At 39.4% G+C, this 24,587-nt stretch overlaps 1 protein-coding gene across 2 annotated transcripts in view; it reads right to left on the bottom strand.

Annotated features, from left to right (window-relative positions):
- cnbd1 (cyclic nucleotide binding domain containing 1) overlaps nucleotides 1–24,587 on the bottom strand; it is a 138,954-nt gene that overhangs the window by 45,858 nt on the left and 68,509 nt on the right. Inside the window, exon 3 of one of the 2 annotated variants that reach the window (XM_020510443.2) lies at nucleotides 22,841–22,990. In XM_020510443.2, coding sequence (XP_020366032.2) covers nucleotides 22,841–22,990 — 150 coding nt within the window. The remainder of the gene's footprint in view (nucleotides 1–22,840; nucleotides 22,991–24,587) is intronic. The other variant, XM_048596409.1, reaches the window with a different exon arrangement.

Below are 24,587 nucleotides of genomic sequence, written 5' to 3'. Positions count from 1 at the left end.
GGGAAGGTAAGTTTTCCCTCTTAAAAGGACTTACCTCGAGCGTCAGCAGCCTTCATTTTTCAGCAGCAGAGGGAGAGGCGACAGCGAGGACCGGGGGCTGCCGGGAATATATTTGGGCAGTGGTCACTAGGACTTTAAACTAGTGAGTTGGGGGGAAGGGAAAGGGAAAACGACAGGGAGTATGATGGTAAATAAAAAGGTAAGCAGCAGGTTAGCACATGTGCAGGAGGGTTTAAGTTCAAGGCAGACTATGAAAGAAGCAAAAAGGAAAGATAACTCAGGAGATATTATTAGAGATGTTGGAAATCATGAGGGTAAGAAAGCTAGCATAAAGGCACTTTACCTGAATGCTCGTAGCATTCGTAACAAGGTTGATGAGTTAACGGCACAAATCATCGCGAATGAATATGATTTGGTAGCTATTACGGAGACATGGTTACAGGATGGTCACGACTGGGAGTTAAATATCCAAGGGTACCAGACTATTCGGAAGGACAGACAGGAAGGTAAGGGAGGTGGTGTAGCTCTGATATTCAAGGACGCCATCAGGGCGTGCTGAGAGATGATATAGGTTCTATGGATAATGAGGTTGAATCCATTTGGGTGGAAATTAGAAATTCTAAGAGGAAAAAGTCACTGATAGGCGTAGTCTATAGGCCACCAAATAATAACGTCACACTGGGGCGGGCAATAAACAAAGAAATAACTAATGCCTGTAAAAATGGTATGGCAATTATCATGGGGGATTTTAACCTACATGTAGATTGGTCGAACCAGCTCGGTCAGGGTAGCCTTGAGGAGGAGTTCGTTGAGTGTATCCGTGATAGTTTTCTTGAACAGTATGTAATGGAACCAACGCGGTAAGCTATCCTAGATCTGGTCCTGTGTAATGAGACAGGAATAATTAATGACCTCATAGTTAGGGATCCTCTTGGAAGGAGTGATCACAGTATGGTTGAATTTAGAATACAGATGGAGTGTGTGAAGATAAAATCCAATACCAGGGTCCTGTGCTTGAACAAGGGGAACTACAATAAAATGAGGGAGGACTTGGCTATAGTAAACTGGAAACAAAGATTTTATGGTGGGACAGTTGACAAGCAGTGGAGGACTTTCAAAGCAATCTTTCAAAGTGCTCAGCAAAAGGATATTCCAATGAAAAGGAAGGACTGTAAGAAAAGGGGTAATCTGCCATGGGTGTCTAAAGAAATAAGGGAGGCTATCAAATTGAAAGAGAAGGCATACAAAGTGGCCAAAAACAGCATGAAACTAGAAGATTGGGAAAACTTTAAAGGTCAACAGAAAGCCACAAAAAGAGCTATAAGGAAAAGTAAGATAGAACATGAGAAAAAAACTAGCACAGAATATAAAGACAGATAGGAAAAGTTTCCATAAATATATAAAATGAAAAAGAGTGGCTAAAGTAAACATTGGCCCTTTAGAGCATGAGAAGGGGAATTTAGTTATGGGATATGATGAAATGGCCGAGGCATTGAACAGGTATTTTGTAAGGGTCTTCACAGTGGAGGACACTAATAACATGCCAGTAATTGACAAAGAGACGAAGGTAGGTGAGGACCTGGAAACAATCATAATTACGGAAGAGGTAGTGTTGGGCAAGCTAATGGAGATAAGGATTGATAAGTCTCCTGGCCCTGATGGAATGCATCCCAGGGTACTAAAAGAGATGGCAGAAGAAATAACAGGTGCACTGGCGGTAATTTTCCAAAATTCGCTGGACTCTGGGGCAGTCCCAGCAGATTGGAAAACAGCAAATGTGACGCCACTGTTTAAAAAGGGAAGTAGACAAAAGATGGGGAATTATAGACCGGTTAGCTTAACCTCTGTAGTGGGGAAGATGCTTGAGTCTATTATCAAGGAAGAAATAGCAAGGCATCTTGATAGAAATTGTCCCGTTGGGCAGACGCAGCATGGGTTCATGAAGGGCAGGTCATGTTTGACAAATCTTTTGGAATTCTATGAAGACATTACGAGCGAGGTGGACAATGGGGACCCAGTGGATGTGGTGTACCTAGACTTCCAAAAGGCCTTTGACAAGGTGCCGCACAAGAGGCTACTGCATAAGATAAGGATGCGTGGCATTAAGGGTGAAGTATTAGCATGGATAGAGGATTGGTTGACTAACAGGAAGCAAAGAGTGGGGATAAATGAGTGCTATTCTAGCTGGCAGTCAGTGACTAGTGGTGTGCCTCAGGGATCGGTGTTGGGACCGCAATTATTTACAATTTATATAGATGATTTGGAGTTGGGGATCATGGGTAGGGTGTCAAAGTTTGCAGATGACACTAAGATGAGTGGCAGAGCAAAGTGTGGAGAGGACTGTGAAACTTTGCAGAGGAACATAGATACATTGAGTGAGTAGGCAAAGGTCTGGCAGATGGAATACAATGTAAATAAATGTGAAGTCATACATTTTGGTAGGAGTAATAGTAAAAAGGATTATTACTTGAATGGTAAAAAGTTGCAGCATGCTGCTATGCAGAGGGACCTGGGTGTCCTTGTGCATGAATCACAGAAGGTAGGTCTGCAGGTACAACAAGTAATTAGGAAGGCAAATGGAATTTTGTCCTTCATTGCTAAAGGGATTGAAATAAAAAGCAGAGAGGTTATGTTGCAGCTGTACAAGGTGCTGGTGAGGCCACACCTGGAGTACTGTGTGCAGTTTTGGTCTCCTTACTTGAGAAAGGATGTATTGGCACTGGAGGGGGTGCAAAGGAGGTTCACTAGGTTGATTCCGGAGTTGAGGGGGTTGGCTTATGAGGAGAGACTGAGTAGATTGGGATTATATTCATTGGAATTCAGAAGATTGAGGGGGGATCTTATGGAAACATACAAAATTATGAAGGGAATAGATAAGATAGAAGCAGAGAGGATGTTTCCACTGGCAGGTGAAGCGAGGACAAGAGGGCATAGCCTCAAGATTAGAGGGAGCAGATTTAGGACTGAACTGAGAAGGAATTTCTTCACCCAGAGGGTTGTTAATCTATGGAATTCCTTGCCCAGTGAAGTAGTTAATGCTACTTCAGTAAATGTTTTTTAAAAAAAGGTAGATTTTTTTTGAACAATAAAGGAATTAAGGGATACGGTGAGAACGCGGGTAAGTGGATCTGAGTCCACGAAAGGATCAGCCATGATCTTATTGAATGGCGGAGCAGGCTCGAAGGGCCAGACGGCCTACTCCTGCTCCTAGTTCTTACGTTCTTATGTTCTTATGTTGGCCAGCATTGTATTATCCTTTTTTGATTATTTTTAATGGTTGTTCATGGTATTTTGAGAATCTACATATCTGGAACCCACACCTCCCCCCCTCCCTCCAGGTTTCTCTGGAAGCCACTGTTTTAACATTTCAATATTTAATAATAATGCTTTTTTGTTCTGATGTAGTCTAATGGTTAATGATCTGACATTTGCAACAATGTATCAAAATCTGTGTGCAATTTAAGAATTCTGTCAGTGTTATTCATAGTGCCTACTAACTTTGTGTTCTCAGCAAATTTGAACATATAACTTTCCATCCCATTATCTGAAATTGTTAGTGAATACAGTGGGATGTTTGAGGATCTTACACAAATCCCAGAAGGACCCCCTCTAGCCAGATCCTACTCCTTGTCTCTTTCGCACTGCCAATTTCCTAACTGGATCAATAACTCACCTCAATTTCAAGATCATCAAATCTGGCTAACGATTTCTAATGAATGACTTTATCGCATCCCTTTAGGGAGTCCACACAAATAATATACATGGGTATTCCTCTGTCTGCTACCTTAAATACCCCATTGCGAAGTTGGTGTGTGTAAAATTGTAAAACGGGGGAAAGCATTGCATCACCCTTTAAAAGATGGTGTTTTCTCAGTGCTTCGAGTTACAATGGATGTCTGAACAGCAGCTTAAAGTGTGGGTGCACAAAGAGCACCCGAATTGAAACATTTTGTATCAAACAGCCAAGCAGCATTTTTACCAGACAAGTCTTTTCAAATTTAACCAATTAATTTAAACCAAGTTCTTAGATACTAAAAACCTATCAAATTTAAATCTGATCGTGCTGACAACCTAGAACCAATCCAATTGTAAAGAAACTAATAGAACATCAAGGGTATAAAGATGAGGGCATTTGAAAAATCGGAGAGCCAACAGCCATCTGAAGACAAAGCAAATCTACCATCTGAGAAATAAATCTGGCTCTCACAAAAAAATTCATTAAGCTCTCTAAAAAAAAGCACCATTAAAGATACCACAGCACCATTTTTTTAGCTCCGAGTTCTCACAGAGGAAATTATAGAGAAAACATCCATGACAGCAAGATCGGCAGAAGAAAAAAGTTTGTGATTTGAGATCAACAGAAGAAAGGCTGGAGAAGGCAGAGTGTTCCAGAAGACACAGTATGTGTGAACTTGGAGAGATTGAGTTTTAATTTATTGTTGTCTTATTAATTGGGTTTATGTAAGTGGGACTAGTGTTTATTTGAACAGCAGTCCAATAGAGCTTAGTTCAGTTCAGGTTTAATTATTAGAAGGGGACCTCTACTCCCGCTATAACAGATTGGGGTCTTGTATTTTGATTTTAATTATCAAAGGGGTTTGACCTCCCCTTTCTAACAACCTCTTCAAACATTCATCTGACAGTTAAGTTCCCAACCCCTTTTTGAAAATCTGTTCTCCAGTTCCTGATTCAAGTCTAGTTATGCCTGTCTCTTTGTGGGGTACGTGGAACATTCCTTGTTCGAGTCCTATTCCGGCCCCTACCCACAACTCTTTCTCTGATACATCGATGATATCATCGGTGCTGCTTCCCCCTCTCGTCTGGAATTGGAAAACAGCATCAATTTCACCTCCAATTTCCACCCTGCCCTCACTTTCACCTGGTCTTTCTCTGACTCCTCCCTTCCCTTCCTCAACATTTCTGTTTCCATTTCTGGGGATAGACTGGCCACCAATATCCACTACAAACCCAATGACTCCCACAGCTACCTGGACTATACATCCTCACACCCCACCTCCTGTAAAGACTCCATCCCATTCTCTCAGTTCCTCTGTCTCCATCGTATATGTTCAGATGACGCCAACTTCGACAAGGGAGCCTCCAACATGTCCACTTTCTTCCTCAACCAAGGATTCCCCAGCACCATTGTCAACAGGGCCCTCAACCAGGTTCGACCCATCTCCCACACTTTCGACCTCACCCCTTCTCTTCCCTCCCGCTACAGCGATAGGGTTCCCCTTGTCCTTACCTACCATCCCACCAACATCCACATCCAGAAGATCATCAGGCGCCATTTCCGCCACCTCCAGCCTGATGCCACCATCAGACACATATTCCCCTCCCCTCCCTTGTCCGCCTTTCACAGGGACCATTCCCTCCAGGACATCCTGGTCCACACTTCCTTCACCCCCAACAATCCCCCACAGCCCTACGGCACCTTCCCCTGTAACCGGCGAAGGTGAAACAGCTGCCCATTTACCTCCTCCCTCCCAAGTATCCAAGGGCCCAAACATACCTTCCAGGTGAAGCAACACTTCACCTGCACTTCCCAGAATCCAGTCTACTGCATTCGCTGCTCACAATGTGGTCTCCTCTACAATGGGGAAACGACGCGTAGACTGGGTGACCGCTTCGCAGAACATCTACGTTCCGCTCACAAAAAAGACCCTGAACTACCCGTTGCCTGCCACGTTAATGCACCACCCTGTTCCCTGGCCAAAATGTCTATCTTCGACTTGCTGCGGTGTTCTAGTGAAGCTCGACTCAAGCTGAAAGAACAACACCTCATATTCTGCTTGGGGACCTTGCAGCCCTCCAGACTCAATATCCAGCTCAATAATTTTAGGGCCTAAACTCTCCCATGTCCCAGTCCTCCAACCCACAAACCAAGCCTTATTAGTCACTAATAGTCCCCATTAATAACTATTCACCCTCCCAGCCTGATCATTATCAACTCTGTCTGTCCAACTGCTCTTCTCTCTCTTTAGGCTCTGTCCTATCGTTTACTCCCTACCCCATCCCCCTCCTGTTTTTTCTGCATATAAACTGAGGATGGGTCACTGGACCCGAAACGTTAACTCTGTTTTTTTCTTCACAGACGCTGCCAGACCTGCTGAGCTTTTCCAGCAACTTTGTTTTCGTTCCTGATTTAAGTTCAGTTTTCTTGCAATATCTGGCATGCTGACCAATAAATTCTCTCATTTTTTCCTCAATATCATAGAATTCCTGCAGTGCAGAAAGTGACCATTTGGCCTATCAAGTCTACACCGAGCATTAGACCCAGGCCTATCCCCCATCCCATCCCTCTAAACCCACAGAGTTTTAACCGTGACCAACCCACCTAACCTGCACATCCCTGGACTTTTGTGGGCAATTTGGTTTAGCATGGCCAATCCACCTCGCCTGCACATTTTTGGATTGTGGGAGGAAACCGAAGCACCTAGAGAAAACCCATGCAGCACAGGGAGAATGTGTGGACTCCACACAAGGCTGGAATCGAACCTAGGTCCCTGACACTGTGAGTGCTAACCATTGTGCAGCGATTTCTTCTTTTGCACGGCCATTCACAAATGGTAACTTAAAATGGGCCAACATCTGCAGGGGTTGTTTCTTCACAGACCTCTTTCCCAACTATAAATAGTAATGGAAAGTAATTGCCTCTCCATCACTTCGTTATTATCCTAGCCAACATCACTGTTATTCATTTTCAAAGAGCAACATTTCACGTGATCACTTCCTTTTTTCCTAAAGCAATTGTAGAACATTCTTGTTTTTTTTCTGATGTGCATTACAAGTTTCCAGTCCCTTGTTTTTGTATCATATTTGAAATTAGTTATTGCTGTACTACAGAGAAAGAAGTTAATTGTTTGCTGAATCTTGGTAACCGGTTAAAATATTTTTAATTATTAAATTTTCACATAATATCCAAATAGGTGATAAAATTAATAAAATACATAAAAGCCAACAAACTAAGTGCAACTGCATCTTCCTTTCCAAGCTACTCAGCAATCTGACTTAGATATACATCACTGTTCCTTCAGTGCCACTGAGAAAAATTGGAACTCCCTCCCTAACGACATTGTGGGTCTACCTTCAGCACATGGACTGCAGCGGTTTAAGAATGCAGCTCACTATCATCTTCTCAAGGGCAACATGGGATGGGTAATAAATGCAGCTATGCCCATATCTCATGAATGAATAAAACAAGCAGATGAATCATGAAAACTCATTGAGGATGGCAGGTCAGATGATGTGATAAGGCTCCAGCATGTGATGAGTAGCTGATTTAGGAGTGGATTGGACACAGCCAAGCACTGACCTGTGATATTTTTGTAAAGCTGAGGAAAAATTCTTCTCCTTCTGGTCACAAATAATGTCTCCTAAAAGCACTTTGGCACTTTTCATAAGCATATAACATCGAAGAGCTAGTGGAGTGGTCATTCAATCTCTGTGACACAGTGAGAAATCATGCACAGTCATTGATCTGAAATATGGGGGTCATTTTAACCGGAGGAACAGCCCAGTTTCAGTAAGGTCAGATGTTAAAAGAAAATCCCAAACATAAATCCAAGCTATTTTGAATTCAAACACCTCCGGTTCCAGCAGAGAAGGGTCGGAATCAAATCACGAATTTCAATATTTAAATAAGGCTCCGTGCTCAGATTCTCTTTTCTAACTTTAATACCAGTTAACTGGGTCTCCTGGGCCTCGCAAACTAGTAATTCAAGTAAGAAAAGTCCTGCTGTATAAAAGGGATAAAGGCCTTTTTAGCATTACATGCTGGCTAGAAGCAGCAAGAGTCCTCTATGGCTTCCCAAGCAAGGCAGTTTCCCGATTCACAAGATCAGACTCCTTCCATGATTATCTACATTGCAATCTTTCCCCCAATCTTTCTCAAAGCTCTCAAGATCAATCTGCCCCCATTTCTTTCTAACCACACTGTACCCATCCTTCTCTACAATCCCTAACCTAAATGACAAGATATCTACTCACTCCTTGGCTGCAGCAGCATCTCTTTCCCAACAGAAAGCCAAGCCTGGTTATCAGGCTAGTTTCCACACAAGGAACCCAATTAATGGAAAAGGAACCTTCTAAGAGTAGCACTGAGGGAGCAGAACTCCCCTCCCAGACTTGGAAATCCTGTTCAAATATATATCTGACTCATAACTGTGTTTGCGCGATGTGGAGGCACCGGTGTTGGACCGGGGTGGACAAAGTCATAAGTCATTTCACCTGTTGAAGCATAACCTGGTGTCATGGAACTTCTGACTTTATATTTGTGTGTTCCTAGCATTTTTTACTCATTTTTTTCAAATATTCAGCACTTGCAATATTTTGCTACTTTTGCCATCCAACAGAAGGCATCTCTGTTCTGCATTGAACTGTCAGCATAGGTTCACATTCTCCAATAAAACTTGAATGTACAGACTATTTTGTTTTATTCCTTCATGAGATGTGAGTGCCATTGGCAAAGTCAGCATTTGCTGCCTATGCCTAGGTGATCTTGGTGAACCAGCTTCTTGAAATGCTGCAATATATCAGGTGCAGATACATCTGCAAAAATAGTAGCAGAATTTTGATACAGTGACAAAGAAGGAACAGTGATATAACTCCAAGTCAGGTCAGTGTGTGACTTGGATGACAGCTTACAGGTGGTGGTATTTCCATATGTCTCTACTCATTGTCCTTCTCAGTGCTAGAGGTCACAGATACAAAAGGTCCTGCAGTGCATCTTGTGCATAAAAAAAACTGTTGCTACTGTGCACTTGTGGAAACAATCAAAGTTTAACAGCGCAATTCAGGACGGGCAACAAATGCTTGCCGAGTCAGTAAAGCCCATGTCTGCTAAATAAATTTTAAAAAGCTGAATGAAGTCCCGATCAAGTGACTTCTTTGTCCTGGAAGTTGTCTAACATCCTCAGTACTGTTGGAACTGCACTTATTTCAGGCAAGTGGTCCATCATATTTTAGATTTGTGTCTTGTAGACAGTGGACTAGGAGTCAGAAGGTAAGTTAGTTGGGCAAAATTTCCAGTCTCTGACCTAGCCTTATAGTCAAGTATTTATATGACTGGTCCAGTTAAGTGTCTGGTCAATAGTAACTACAAGAATACTGTCAGTGGAGATTCATTGATGGCAATCCCATTGAATGTCAAAGGAAGCTTTGAGATGAAAACTACAACTGAGTTAAGCTGAAATTTGCTGTTTCTTATATTTTAATTTTGGAATCATTTTACTGATTCATTATTCACAATTTTTGTATTATTTAAGACTATTGGTTTGAAACATGACTTTGAACATCTAGTGAAGGCAGAGGTGTGGATAGCAAGGATTTAACTGCTTACTGTTCTTTCACAGAATTTTGGAGTAGAAACGTAGGTTATGAGGATGCATGCTTCACAGAACTTGCCTTGCTCCAGGGAACAAGTACATAATTTACTCTGATTGACAAATATCTCGCTGATGCTTTGGCCAGGGTTACAATGGGACTGCTGCATTCAGTTAAAGCTGTGGAACTATGGTTCTTCTGCAAGTACTGACAGATTGGTTCCTGAGTATTGCTGAAAAGCTTTTCATCTAGCACTCATCAGCACAATTCATAAGAACTTAAGGGGCAAAACAACATTTATACATCCATGAGAGAGTGATTGGTTGACTACCCTTCTACCAATCAAGGTCATCTTGCCTCATGCATATATAAATGTTGTATATGTTGTGAATTGTCCAGATGAATGCAAGATGAGAAACTTCCACAAAACATGTTTTTTGTTTCCACCAATATACCAATTCTGTAATACCAAACAGCTATTATGAAGGGTTAATTTAATTGTTTGCATCGGCAGCCAGCTAGATGGATATTGAGCCTATTAGGCTGGTATGGCTTCTGCAACCTTCATTTTATAAAACCATATCAAAAAGAATTGAAGATCAGTTTCTTCCATAGGATCAATTCAACACTTCAACTAAGGATTGCATTGATTTAGGAGTTGATTTTTACATTTAATGTGGGCAATATTCCTGAAATATTTTAAACTAACTAATGCTCACAATTAACTTCAGAATCGATTTACTTCTTTTAAAGATCATCAGCATCAAAAAAAAACATCATGGGTTAGAGTCTAAGGAACAAGGAAAACAAAGCATATCTTGAAAATTAAACAACAGAAATAGTATTTCCCAGGGAGGTAAATTTGGCTGTGTGATACAGCTGTCTTTTGTGCACTGCCATGTATTTTTAACCATTTTGTGGTGTTTGTTTCAGTAGTAATGGGGAAAACAAATTCTAAATTTTTAAATATCTAATATGTTCACTGTCTATGATTTTCCTATTTTGTATTTTGGGTTTACAACAGTGCCAAAACTTCAAAAGTACTTGATGGACCATCAAGATCTTTGGGACAACCTGAAGTCATGAAAGACAACATGTAAATGCAACTTTTTTTCTCTTTCTTTTTGGTGTTTTATAATAATCACACACAACCAAAATCCATTCCTGAAGTGTGAGGCAGTATGTATTACATGATTGTTTAAGAATTGTAAAGCCCACAATAATTCACTTTCTGTTGTTATTTGCCCAATAAAAAAACAGAAAATTAGGAGCTCAAAATAATTAAGTTTTAAGAGATCATTAAATCCTCACAAAAAAATTAACTTCCGTGTAAACAAATTGATTAACATAATGTTTTGATGATATACCAATTGTTGAATAGATACAATTAGCCATGCTACAAATATTGCATAATTTTATCCATGTAAGAAATACAGCACTAAACAGCGCTATAATCTCATTATTTATAAATTGTATTTATAAACATTAAATTTTACACAAAGTAAAAGGTAAAGTATGTCACTTTTTTAGTATTACTGAAAAACAGCTTAATGTTATCAAAGTTTTCCACCTTGAGCTCATCAGGACAATTCACAAGAATACCCACATTTATCCAGCAGTAGGAGAGTGCTGACTGGTACAGCCATTGCCAAGGAGAATGTCAGAATTAATGATGATTAACAGGCTTTGTTTAAATTTTAAACAGATAGGTTGACTCTGATCTGTCAGGGCATTGCTCTGAGAAATGAACCAGTGAATCAGTGTTTCTCATATGTTGAGTTGCAACAGATGCATGTACCCATGTGTATCCATGTTCTTTCTGTCTGTAAGGAACATTGTACATAGTACATTAATATATGTAACTTCCACTACACATGTGTGCTACACTTCAAGTCCAACTGACAATCCTAAATTTGTTGCCAGCAAAATTGTTTATGCACTCATCTTAAGGGCCTCTTCCTGCCTCTACTGGGATCAACAGAGCTAGGTTTGGACACAGGTAGCAATCCTTAAGCAAAAAAAAAGTGTGGGTTCATGTCAGGTGAGGGTAGTAAGGTGGCAGGATGACGGTGTGGTGAGACATGGGGGAGGAAGGTGTCTAGGTGTGAACATTAGTCTGCGATGCCACCAGTGAGGTCTTGCTTCTGGACTCTCTGCCATTGGAACCATTCTAAAAATTCCCATCACCATGCTCTCCTCTCTACAGCACACATCACCTACATTGCTCCTGAATCCTTAAACTAAGTGGTTGCTATTTCTGTAGCAGCCACAGTTTAAGCTGTAGAGCTGCCAAGCACAGGGGCAGCTGGATTTAGATTTGCAAGCAGCTCCCGATGGACGGGACTTCAACTCAGGACCTAACTCTAGAGGAAGGCCTGCTGTTGTCCCCAGTATTGCTTGATTTGCAGCACAAGTACCAGTTCTTTAGCCAGCAGTTGAGACCAACGCCACCTAAAGATTCTATCCAAAGAGTCAAGTTCGTAGTCTTAAAGCTATATTCAAAGGAACATTTTCCATTTTGAGGGAAAAAAAAATCACTAATATAATTGCACTTGCTGGGCAGTGCTGTTTGATTTTCTGAGACTAGCCCAATTATGTAAGAATGGTAGTTTTCAGCTTTTATGTCGTCTGTAGGCCTCAAAATCGTAAGCAGCAACGCTTGAAACCATTATTTGAAAATCAAGTTAATTGTTGTTTTGTCAAAACAGAAAGAACTGCAGAATGGAACAGATCTGCTCTATTTAGATAGATATTTGGAGGTTCCTTTATAGTAGAAAAGAAAAGTTGTCCTCTTTGTCATTCCAAGGTTCAACCGTCTTAAAAGAAACGATCTTGACAGGAGGTAACTGGCAAGGCAAATGAGATCTCCAGCATTTAGATGACACAGAATCACAGAAGGAAGAATGCTAATAGCCTCAGGATTCTGTCAAGATAAAGCTTTCCAGCATTGTATTATAAATAGTATAAAGGCAAAGGATGCCAAGCAATATCAGTTTCTTCTGATTGTATTACACACTGATGGTAACTGTCAGCTAAGCCCTCAATAAATAGCTCTTTCTAAGATTCGCACACTTCCCCATACTGCAGCTGATCAGACTCCATTACTGCAATTCAATGACTATTTGGCATAGACATTTAGAAAGATGACTGAGTAAAGCAAGCCTACCACATAACTACTCCAAAAACAAACCCTTAAATAAAAGTCAAATACCATGGATGCTGGAAATCTGAAATGAAGAAAATCAGAAAGTGCTGAAGAAACCCAACAAGTCTGGCAGCATCTGTGAACAGAGAAACAGTTGTCATTTCGAGCCCAGTATGACTGCTCTTCAGAACTGAAAAGAGCTGGAAAATTATGGTTTTTATACTAGTCACAGAGGGGGGAGGAGCAGCAAGTAGAACAGATGGGGAGCATGCCCAGTGCAATGGGCAAAGGTCATGAAAATGACAATTAAGGAAAAACACAACTTCTAATTGGTTCTAAGGGAACATTCTCTACTTGTACCACTATTACAGTATTACTATCCATTCAAATTCATCCTTTGTAAATTTAGACACCAAATGCAGCTTCACAGTTACATCAAATCTATCACTGGAATCAGAATCATGCTCTGAATGACTACATGTTCTTTTCTCCTTTATTCTAAACTTTAATCTAGCCAAGTAATACTGTCTGATTTCTTTATCTCTTTGGCATTCCAGCTTTTTAGTACCATTTTCTTTTGTTTTTCTTTTACCTCAATTTCAAATTCAAGTTTCCTTAACTTCAGTTCTCTTTCTTCCCTTTCTCTTCCCTTTCATTTGGTCTTTTTTATTTTGGTTTTCTTCTCTTTCCACTACTCTTTATTCTCTTCCAGTTATTTTTTTCAATTCTATTTAAATCTTAGCTAATTCTAGCATTGCCATATGAATTTAAGGTTTCCCTCTTTTTAATTCTGAACATTTAGAAATCACTTTAAGCATCTAATTCTTAAAAGATTTTACTTTTCACCTTCAGTTAATCTGTTACCGTAGGCTTAATCGAAGATTTCAAATGAACCAATGCCACATTTTCTACTCTCAGAAAATTTCTAGAACTAGCCCAGAATAATTTTAACATTCCAATCCATGCAATATACCTCACTTCTAAGCTATTTTTTATGTCCATGAACTGAATAAACTTGTTTCTTCAAAGATTCATAAAACCTTCTTAACTTTAACAAATTCCTATCCCACATGAGCTTCCACTTTGTTATAATCCCAGCGAATGGCTATATTGGACTAATCAGATGAGTCTTTTTTTGTTGCAATTACTGTTTATAAACACATTTACATGAAACTGCCAAAGCACTTCTAAAAAGCAAATGAATTTTATTTAAGACATTTTTAAGAAGCTTTGTGTATTAAAAAAATTAAAACACCTTACATTAAAATTTAAACAATGTCCTCTGCAGATATTCACTCCTATGTTAATTCTTTAATTTCTTACTTAACGAAAAAAAAGGTTGCCAGCCTTTACTTTTAGACGTTCAGCACGTCCACCAAATATGATACTCTCCATCTTTCCCCAACACAGAAAAATTCAGGTTAACCCACTAAATTCTCTAACTGACCCTTAGGTGAAACTTTTGATCTTCCCCAGTACTTCCATTTTGACCTCTAAATGAAACTTCTTTCCAGCCTAAAGTTAAAAAAACAAATTGTTTTTCTGTCGGTATATCTTTTTCTTTTGAGTGCAAACTGCTAGTGGCCCTGGACCATCTGTTTCTCTGTAGGCCCTAAAACTCAACTTAGAAAACAATCCAATGATACTTGTAGGAGGGCAAATCAAAAGCAGAAACAAGCATACCAAAAATGAGATGTCAATCTGATGTAGCTACAAACAAGACTTTTTGCACGCCAAGTAAGTATGTGAAGCAAAGAATAGACAGGGTAAGCAATTCCATAATGAGTGGGTCAGATCTAAGCTCTGCAGTCCTGCACTTCTAGTCATGAGTAGTGTGGACCATTAAACAACTCACTGGAGGAGGATGCTCCACAAATGTCGCCATCTTCAATAACATAGGGGTCCAACACATGCGTACAAAACTTAAGGCTGAAATGCTTGCATCAATCTTTAGCCGGAAGTGCTGGGTGAATGACCCATTCCGGCCTCTTCTGGAGTGCCCAGCATCATAGATACAGTCTTAAGCCATTCCAATTGACTCCAAGTGATATCATAAATTAGCAGAAATCACTGGATAGTGCAAAGGCTATGAACCCTGACAACATTCTGGCAAAAGTACTGAAGCATTGTTCCCAGCACTTGCAGTGCCCCTGGCCAAACTGTTCCAGTTCAGCTAGAACTCTGACATTTACCTGACAATATGGAAAGTGACCCAGGTATGAAATGTGCACCAAAAGCCTGGACAAATTGAATCTGACCAATTACTGCCGATTCAAGGTATTCTCAATCATTAGTAAAGTTATGGAAGGGAGCATCAACAGGGCTATCAAGCAGCACTTGCTTAACAATAACTGCTGCTCAGCTTTGGTTCTGCCAGGGCCACTCAGCTCTGGACTTCATTACAGCCTTGGTTCAAACATGGACCAAAACAGCTGAATTCTAGAGCTGAGGTGAGAGTGTGTGCACTTAACAAGAAGGCCACAGTTGACCAATATGACATCGAGGAGCCTGAGCAAAACTAGAGTTACTAGGAATCAAGAGGAAAATTCTCAGCTCATTGGAGTTATACCTAGAGCAAAGGATTATATTAGTTGTTGGAAGTCAATCATCTCAGCTCCAGGACATCTCTGTTGGAGTTCCTCAGGGTAGTGTCCTAAGCCCAACCATCTTCAGCTGCTGCTTCATCAATGATCTTTCCTCCATCATAAGGTCAGTAGTGGGGATTTTCACTGATTGTTGCACAATATTCAGAAGCATTCACAACTTGTCAGATATTGAAGCAGACTATGTTCAAATGCAATAAGACCTGGACAATATCTAGACTTAGGCTGCCAGATGGCAGGTAACTTTTGCGCCACACAAGTGCGAAAAACCGAGCATCGCCAACAAGTTAGGATCAAACAATTTCCCTTTGGCATTCAATTATCATTTACCATAAATGGAATGGAACAAGTTATATAAATACAATGGCTACAAGAGCAGATCAGAAGCTAAAAATCCTGCAGTGAGTAATTTACCTCCTAACTCTCCAAAGCTGTCCATTATTAATATAGCACAAGTTAGGAGTGTAATCATATTCTCCTTGCGTGCCTGGATGAGTGCGGCTTCAAAAACATTCAAAACATTTGACAACATCCAGGAAAAATTAGCCTGCTTGATAGTTTGATGATGTGGTACTAATCACTCCTTCCACTGCTGACTCTTGTTAGCAATAATGTGCAACATCTACAAGATGCACTGCAGAAATTTACCAAATATCCTAAGATATCACCTTCCAAATCCACAAACACTACCATCTGGAAGTACAAGGCAGCAGATACATGGAAGCATCACCATCTGCAAGGTTTCTTCCAAGCCATTCACATTTCTGACTTGGAAATATATCACCATTCCTTTACCATCACTGTGTCAAAATCCTGGAATATCTCCCTAACTGCATTGTGCAGCAATTCAAGAAGGCACCTTACCACAATTTCCACAAGGGAACCAAAAATGGGCAATAAATGCTGGCCCAGACAGCAATATCCACATTATATGAATATCTTTAATCACCTTATTATCATTAAAAATTAATTCCCTAAGTAGCTGGTTCTTATTTAAAATAAGTTGCATATTTTCTTGGAACTGATGTATGAACACAACATTAAAAATGACTTTCTGATCTTGTTAAAAAAAAAATACAAGTCACCTTCACAGACCTAAAACCAAAAATCCATTTTTAATTCTACGTTAAGAGTACAAGTTTCCAAATGATATTATGTACTTTCACCACAACATATCAACAGCATTTTCTCTTGACTTGAGTCCAATCTTTGATTTTCCACAACTTCTTAACTTTGATCCCTTCCCCATTAACTAATTTGAAACCCTCTCTACTTCCCTGGTTAATCAGCTCACTTGAACACTGGCTCTATAATGGTTCAGGTACAGACCATTGCTATGGTGTAGCTGCACTACTGCCAGTGCCCCACAAGCCCAATTTTTACTGCATCAATCTTTGAGCCACACATTAATTTCTCTAATCTTATTTGCCCCATGCCAATTTTTCATGACACCTTTGAGGTTCTGCTTCGCTCTTCATACAGACTATGCAGATCATCTTCCTTGTCATGACAATATTGTTGGAACCAAAATGGGCCGTAATGACTGATTCCACCCCTCCTCGTCTAAATTAAGCTCCAGACTTGACAGATGTCCCCAACCCTGACTTCAAGCAAGCAATACAGTCTTCTCAACTCTGCAGCGGAAAACAATGTCAATTCCCATCACCATATTCTTCCCTTCTACCATTATATTCCTTTTAGTTCCCCCCACTTAAATGGTTTCCTGTAGCAAAGTACCATAATCAGTTAGCTCATCTGTCCTGCAGCCCTCACTCTCATCCAAACAAAATGAAATAAAAATCTGTTGGACAAATGCAAAGTCTGAGGTTCTTGTGCTCCTACCTTCTGGGTCCCCTTACCTCCAGCAATCACATTAACACCCTCCTTTTGATGACTGGTAACTAAATTAGAAGACTATATCCTAAGGGGTTTGATCACACCTTGTCTTAAGTGTCAAGGTAACTTGCCGCCTGCTTGATGTGCTACAGTGTTTGTAGCTCAGGCTCCAGCTCATAAAGTCTCACCCAAGGTGCAAACACTTACTACAGACGTATTTACTTTGAATTACTTTGCAATCACAATACAACAGTTATCTACCATCTATATTGCATCGTAATTAAATATACGATTAAATAATTGTTAAATATGACACTTCTTGATACCCTCCTGTATTAACTTTGGAATTCACTAACCCTAAGAATAAGATAACTAATTAAATCACTTGTTTTGCACTGTTCAAATCTCAGGGTTGTCTAGGTGCTGCTGACTGTTTGTCTTGGAATCCTCCTTTTGCCCAGTCCATTATCTGCCGAATGTGATCAGCCCAGCGAAGATTCTGTGTCTCGTTTCACATTCCAGCAGCCTTATCTGACATTGAGCTAACTAAAAATCTTGGTCCTGCCAGTGTTTTTAGGATCTCTTCCAGTATTGGAATCGAGTTATGATCTCCATTCATGGTTTGGCTAAGATCTTTGGCAGCCAGGCAAATACTTTACCACCAATTGTGTTTTCTTTCACCATGATGGAATTTACCCAGGTGTAGGCTCCCTGACACTAACGATCATGTTCTTTTCTTCCACCTCTTGGAGCTCTCTTCTTTTTCACTTCTGCTGGTGCTTTACATGGGGGATGAATCATTGGTTTCATCATTGGTTTGAATGGCAAAGTGATACTCAAAATCTTCAAAGCATCTAAATATCTCAATTAAAATACTCTAGGTGGATCTGACCTCTTTTGCATCTGACTGAACAGCTCTTTTCAAAGGATGTGCTATATACCAACCTCAGTATTATTTCTTTTACCCAATAATTTAACTGAGACAATCTGATGCTCTTCAAAACTACTCAAGACCAGGACAGCAGGATGATTTGTTTCCATGACATAGAACATATAGTTAACATCTTTTCCTTATGTATCCTCTGAGTTGGGTTGTTCCTCAGTTCTCCCCTACACTGTTAGCATGCCATTGTTCAAATTCAGAATATCTTGTGTTGGATAACTATTTTCTTCCAAATCCTTAAGAGTGGGACGATGTTACTTTGTTTTCCAGTACCAATATTCACCTTTCGATTTGTGGGCATGTTTGTCACCCTCATTCTAATCTGAATTGCTGAGTGAATTTCTTTTACCAGGTATTTTATACAGCTCTAACTTTTGCCAGATCTCAACAACTTGAAATGTTAATGACCTTTCTCTCCATTCTCTGTTATTATTGCAATAAACCAATCTTTCTTTCCAAGTAGTGAGTAATTATAAATGTCAAGTTTAATGTCTTCACATTGTCAATTGTTTTAGAAGATTTTTAAATGTCAAATTTTATTTATCTTCTAACTTTTCCTTTCTGTCTCTTTCTAAATCTAATCTTCCTCCTCTCTATTTATCCTTTTGTATTAGATTATATTCAATTCACCATCCTTTTCAGTTGTTCTATGTTGTTTCCCCAGTTCTTAAACATTATTTCTTAAAGAGTATACTGTTTGTTCCGTTGTTCACCAAGGCTCCAAAGCCAGGTTGCGCTATTGTGCTGCTTTAAACTTGCAACTTTGTGATCAAACCCTCAATTTCCTAACTAACTAATTAACTAACAGGCTTGTTGCAAATGGAAATATCTGGGCCAGCATATGTAAGGGTAACCCAAATAAGATTCCCATTCTGCTGAAGGAGATGATGTTCAACTTGGGGTATGTTTTTTTTAAATTAATTTACAGAATGTAGGTGTTGCTGGCTGGGCCAGCATTCATTACCGATTCCTAACTTTCCTCAACTGAGTGTCTTGCATTTCAGAGGGCAGTCGACTACATTGTTAAGGGTTCTTATGTCCATGTAGGGCAGACCAGATACAGATAGCAGAACTTTTTTTCCTAAAGCAGATGAATTCTGGCTAACAAAAGAAGTCAATCAATAAATTCTCATAATGTAAGCCAGCTTCTGTATTTTTAAATAATTGCTTCTACTGTCCAGCACAAAATTAAAATGTGTGCAGCCTTCAGACTAACAAAAGTTCAATCCGTTTTGATGTTAATAGGCCCAGTTTTCTGAGTTTTGTACAAGATTCCCTCATGAAGGTTGAGCGACGTGCATCGTTCTGTACCAATTCAATAAAGAACGTAGGAAATGCATGGGCCAACATTATGGAACTTGCTATTTCCTGCGTCTTTATTCCAATAAATGGTGGACATTTGTACAAGGGGTAGGAGGTTCACAATCTGAGTTATAAGGTGAGTGAATGATGGGAGTCACCAGTTACTTCTTTGGTGGTGCCTGTCAGCATCCTGGTGCTAAGTCTGAAAATAGCCCTACAAGTGGCTCTGAAGAATCCACTGCTAAATTTCTGTCTGATATTGTTCATGTTTTGGAACGTCTGGTGCATTTTGGTGGAACCGAATGTGTGACAGATGTGATGCTTACTTAAGAGACAGTGTCTACTTCAGATCTGACCTTGCTCATTGATCTATGTGGATGCAGACCCATGAATAGCAACGAGGACAGCGAAGTCTCACTTTGAAAACTCTCAATCTGACATTGCCAACATGGAATCATAGAATTGTACAGGACAGTGGAGGCTCTTTGGTCCATTACGTCTGTACTGCCAAAACTAAATCTACAACTGTCCCACCTTCAGCACTAGCCCCATAGCCTTGAAAATTATGATATTTCAAATGCTCGTCCAAGTACTTTTTAAAGGTTGTGAGGTTACCGGCCTCAACAACCCTCCAACCCCTACTGTCCATTCCAGATCCCCAGCACCCTCTGGGCGAAAACATTTTCCTCAAATTTCCTCTAAAACTCATGCCTTTCACCTTAAAAAAGTGCCCCCACCCCTTGTTATTGACCCTTTGATTGAGGGGAACAGCTGCTTTTTCTTCAACCTGTTCATCGCCCCTTATATCTTATACAGCTCAATCAGGTCTCCCCTCAGCCTTCTCTGCTCAGAGTAAACAAGCCGAACTTATCCAGCCTCTACTCATAGCTAAAGTGTTCTATCTTAGGGAACATCTTGGTGAACCATCCTTGTACCCCCTCCAGTGCAATCACATCCTATAGTGTGGAGACAAGAACCATATTAAAACCAAATTGCAAGCCAAGTTTTCTGTAGCAGCAGATTGAGCATTCCTGAGAGATACATTGACTAGGATCAGGACTCCAAAACTCACGGTCTGCTGAAGCTAGTCTTGGAGTTAACACATGTTCTGTGGTGGAACTGTAGTTTTGAAAAGTTATCGTTCATGACTGCACCAATGTACAAGTGGACTATTTTAGACCTGTCCTCTGAATTTGAAGGTGTTTGGAAAATCTAACAATTGTAAGGAATATTGACAGCAGTAGCATCCTTTGTTTTAGAATTGTTTTAGAATCATATTTGAAAAATCAGTGGGTTCAGCATCTGGGAAAGCACTTAAGATGTTTCTTGTATATCTTTGGATGTCTGCTTTCACCATCCGTTTCAGCTGATAAACTAATCTCAGAGCTATCATTCTTTGATGTTAATTTTTTAGAGTTTTCTACAGCAGACATATATAACTTGGCTTGTTTACAGTCTTGCTTTGATGTGCTATAGGAGTGTGCAACTTATACTTTCAGATGTATATAGAAAAAGAGAAGAAAGGTATATTAGAATGATGATTAAAAGGCCTCTTTGATATTTTGTAACCATTGGTGTATGTCATGTATGCATACATTCACATGAATGAATGTTTAGGTGAGTAATCATGGAGAAGAAGGGTAACAAAAAGATAATGCTTGCTCTTATCTTGAAATCCACTTGCTTCATCACTACTTGTTGTTGGCTGTTATTACCAATTGTAAAGTTTTAATTAGAAAGATCTCTGCTTAATTCGTGTTTTCTTTTCTAATTACATGCCAATTTGTTTTATTGTCTGTAAAGATTCAGGAACTAGCCAAAAACCAATTGTAAGTGTTACAACTCATGATGTTCTGATGTGTAAGGTTTGTGGGTAGCATAATACTGACCTAGAGATAGCATGAACTGCAGATGCTGGAGTCAGAGATAACACAGTGTGGAGCTGGAGGAACACAGCACACCAGGCAGCATGAGAGGAGCAGGAAAGCTGACGTTTTGGGTCAGGACCCTTCTTCAGAAAAAAAAACACTGACCTACAGTCTTCTAAGCTGGCAGCTGGCATATTGGATATAAACAAAATTAAAATAATTTAAATTAAAATTAAACTGATTATTTCAAACATCTGAGAACGGAAAGACAACCAGAACTCATAACATAGTGGCAACATTTCAATCTAACTTTGATACCACACTAGTGCTAGAAAATAAAACTGAGTGAATCATATCAAAATGCAAAAACAAAATGTCGACGTGGGCAGCGATGAATGTGAAACTACAGGTCACGTGATACTGGTGTTAGCACAGAGACCATTGAGAATTAGAATAAGAAGTGTAGATTGTCATTCAGTTTATGCTAAAAGCTACTAGTCATGAAGAGATGCTCAGCTATATCCTTCTGTGGGTTGGAGACAAATTATTAAATTTCATTTAATAGCAGGGAGTTAAGTGAAGAAGGCAGCAAAAACACAGACAAAATTTTTGCAAGATTCAGTACCCATTTCCAATTGTTGTCAACTCCACAGATCTATCAATTTTAATTTCAAGACCTCAGGTAGGAGATAGCTGAGTCTATTGACTGACAACTCTGGAACAACACTGAAAAATTTGGCCAGAAAATGTAAATTTAAGGGTAAAGAAAAATTGATATAGCAACTAATCTGAAATACTGAGAGCAACTGATTGGAAATATAAAACGTCCAGTATCACATGCTTTGGTGATAGCTGCAGTCTGCAAGGCCATAAGGGGACAGATAATGACACTCCTTACCCAAATGGCTAGCCTTCAGTTAAGCCAAGAAAAAGGCAGCAGATTGCTTGAAGTGGAACAGCAACTGAACAGCATAAACAAGACAGAGAGAAAGATGTACAGGATATGTGGATGACCACATGAATTTGCAGGCAGAAAATGTCTTGCATATGGAACAATCTACTGATCTTGTTGAAAGCAACTGGAAAAACATTTGCAGAATAAAGTCACCAGAGCCAGAGCAACAGGATGAATGGATAAAAGAAACCCAAAACATTCATGTTCTGGAAGATGCTGGTGAATTTAAGAGTACAATAGGCACAGGAACTTAATCTCTTGCATTTAATATAGGTCCCTTTATTCTAAACACCAACGTCAGTGAAATCAATCTGTGACCTGAAATGGTTGGCTACTGATAATGGCTATCTCAACTAACTGCATAGTAGTACATTTTTTGCTTTGCTCCAGGGCTTCAATGTATTGACATCTGTAACAAGTGAGAGTTACTTCATAGCAGTTACTTTCTAATTACCAAATTTTGGTGGTTCAAATAGTTATTCTCCCTCATGGACAGAGGTCTTCAGCACACTAAATTAGAGCATTTACCTTTCATCTCCAGGCACTAGATTTGATTTAGCTTAAAGGGATGCATAGCTGGTACAATTCCTGTATGGGTAATCTCAATCGAATTTCTATTAAGTATAGTTCTGCAGGATAAAATGCTTCCAAAAATATTAACAACGACCATGGCAACTGTAATGAGATTTGCTACAATCAGAAACTCAAATTATAGGAAGAGTAATATCTGTCTGCTTCAGAATTTAATTCACAGCTTGGAACAAATTTTAGATAAAACAAGTAGTTAATTTTGCTAAATTAGCATTTTTTAATATTAGTACATAAGAACAATTGTAACTCTACTCATTTTCTCATACTTACGGCTTTTTAAGTATCTTCATTAGGATTTTGACTTTTTTCTGGATATGCTTTGGTACATCCTCCATGTTTTTCTCGTCCAGCAGTTTATTCAAGTAATCTTGATCTTTATTTACTAATTCCCTTGTATTTGAGTTCTGGTGCAACGTGCTGCTTAACAGACCAAAAAATCAAAGGCAAAAATAAATACTCAAAGTTAAAATGGTTATTTAAAATAAAAGTTTAAACAATTTTCTTACTTAAATTGTTATGAACCAGACCAAAGCCCCCTTTAAATATATCAAGGACATAGCCTAGACCCTAAGTTTTATCTTATTTAAAGTTAAGTGTAAGGTGCTGTGTTCCACATGTCATTCAATTGGTTACACTACTCAGCTTTAAGCAAAACACACTTTATTCTTATCCCAGTTAAAATACAAACAAAAGAAAGCAGAACTGGTATAACTTTAACTCTACTGGAAAACTTAACAGAATAATAGATTATTTAACTACTAACCAGCAACTGTTCCAGCATAATAACAATCTGTAAACACACCCTTAGCAAAGGCAAATTCACTAAAATAGATTGTCACTATTTCTCCAGTCCGGGAGGAAAAATAACCAAAAGAAAATTCTGGCAAAAAGAGAGGTATGGCAGCTTTCACAACCAACTTCAAAACCCCAACAACAGTCTGTGGCTTTCTGACTCACTCATTATGCTGCCTCTATTGTTCTAACATTACAACAAATGGCTCTCACAAGCCGTTTATTTTATTGGTTTGGAAGAGATAGTTCATCACTGCTATCTTAAAACCTCTACTCCAAAACAACCAGGACAAAAACATCCTTAAAGCCATAGTATCATCACAAAATGCATACTGACAGATTTGATGAGAAGTAAATTATATCACATTTTGCAACTGACCTACAAGTCCTGAGACTTAAGCACATAATTCACATAATACTTCAGTGAAGTACTGAAGGAGCCAGAGATGTTGTCTTTTAGCTGAGATATTAAACATGGGTCTTGACTACACAAGCTTTTAGACAGACAAGGCACTATTATTATTAGAAAGAGAAGGGGAATTCTCCCCATTAAGTTTTGTCAAACTATCTTCAGCTACTTCATCAATGACCTACCTGCCATCATAAAGTTGAAAGCAGGGATATTCGATTAAGGTTGTATGGTGCATTGCACTGTTCACAACTTCTTAAATAGGTAAAGTCCCAGAGGACCATACAGCTGTTCTCTTATTAAACAGAGAGAGAGAGCTGGTGGTGAGTTTTAACCTGAGGATCACCTCAGGAGAGGGGCAAGGTTGAAAAAGCCCAACTTCCATGGTGACCTCAGAAAGTACAGGTATTGAATCTTGTTGTTGGCATTACTCTGCATCACAAGCCAGCTATTCAAGCTAACCAGCCCGTGACTCCTTAGATACTGAAGCAGTTGTGTCCATATGCAGCAAAATATGGACAACACTCTGGCTTAAGGAGATAAGTGATATGTAACAGTTTTGCCACGTAAGTGACAGATAATGACCATTTCCAACAAGAGATAATCTAACCATCTCCCTTTCATGTTAAATCATCCATGAATTTGTCAGCATCAACATATGGGATTTTACCACCGACCAGAAATTTAGTTGCACCAGGCACATGAATACTGCAGCTACAAAAGCAGGTCAGAGGCTGGGACTTCTGAACCCTGAACGTCTATCCAACAGCTAAGAGGCACAAATCAAATGTTTGATTAAATTCTTTCAACTTGAAT

Source organism: Rhincodon typus, chromosome 4 (genome assembly GCF_021869965.1).
Source record: "Rhincodon typus isolate 14 chromosome 4, sRhiTyp1.1, whole genome shotgun sequence".
NCBI lineage: Eukaryota > Metazoa > Chordata > Chondrichthyes > Orectolobiformes > Rhincodontidae > Rhincodon > Rhincodon typus.
Note: the sequence above shows the minus strand (reverse complement) of the source record. Positions and strands in the feature narration are given on the sequence as shown.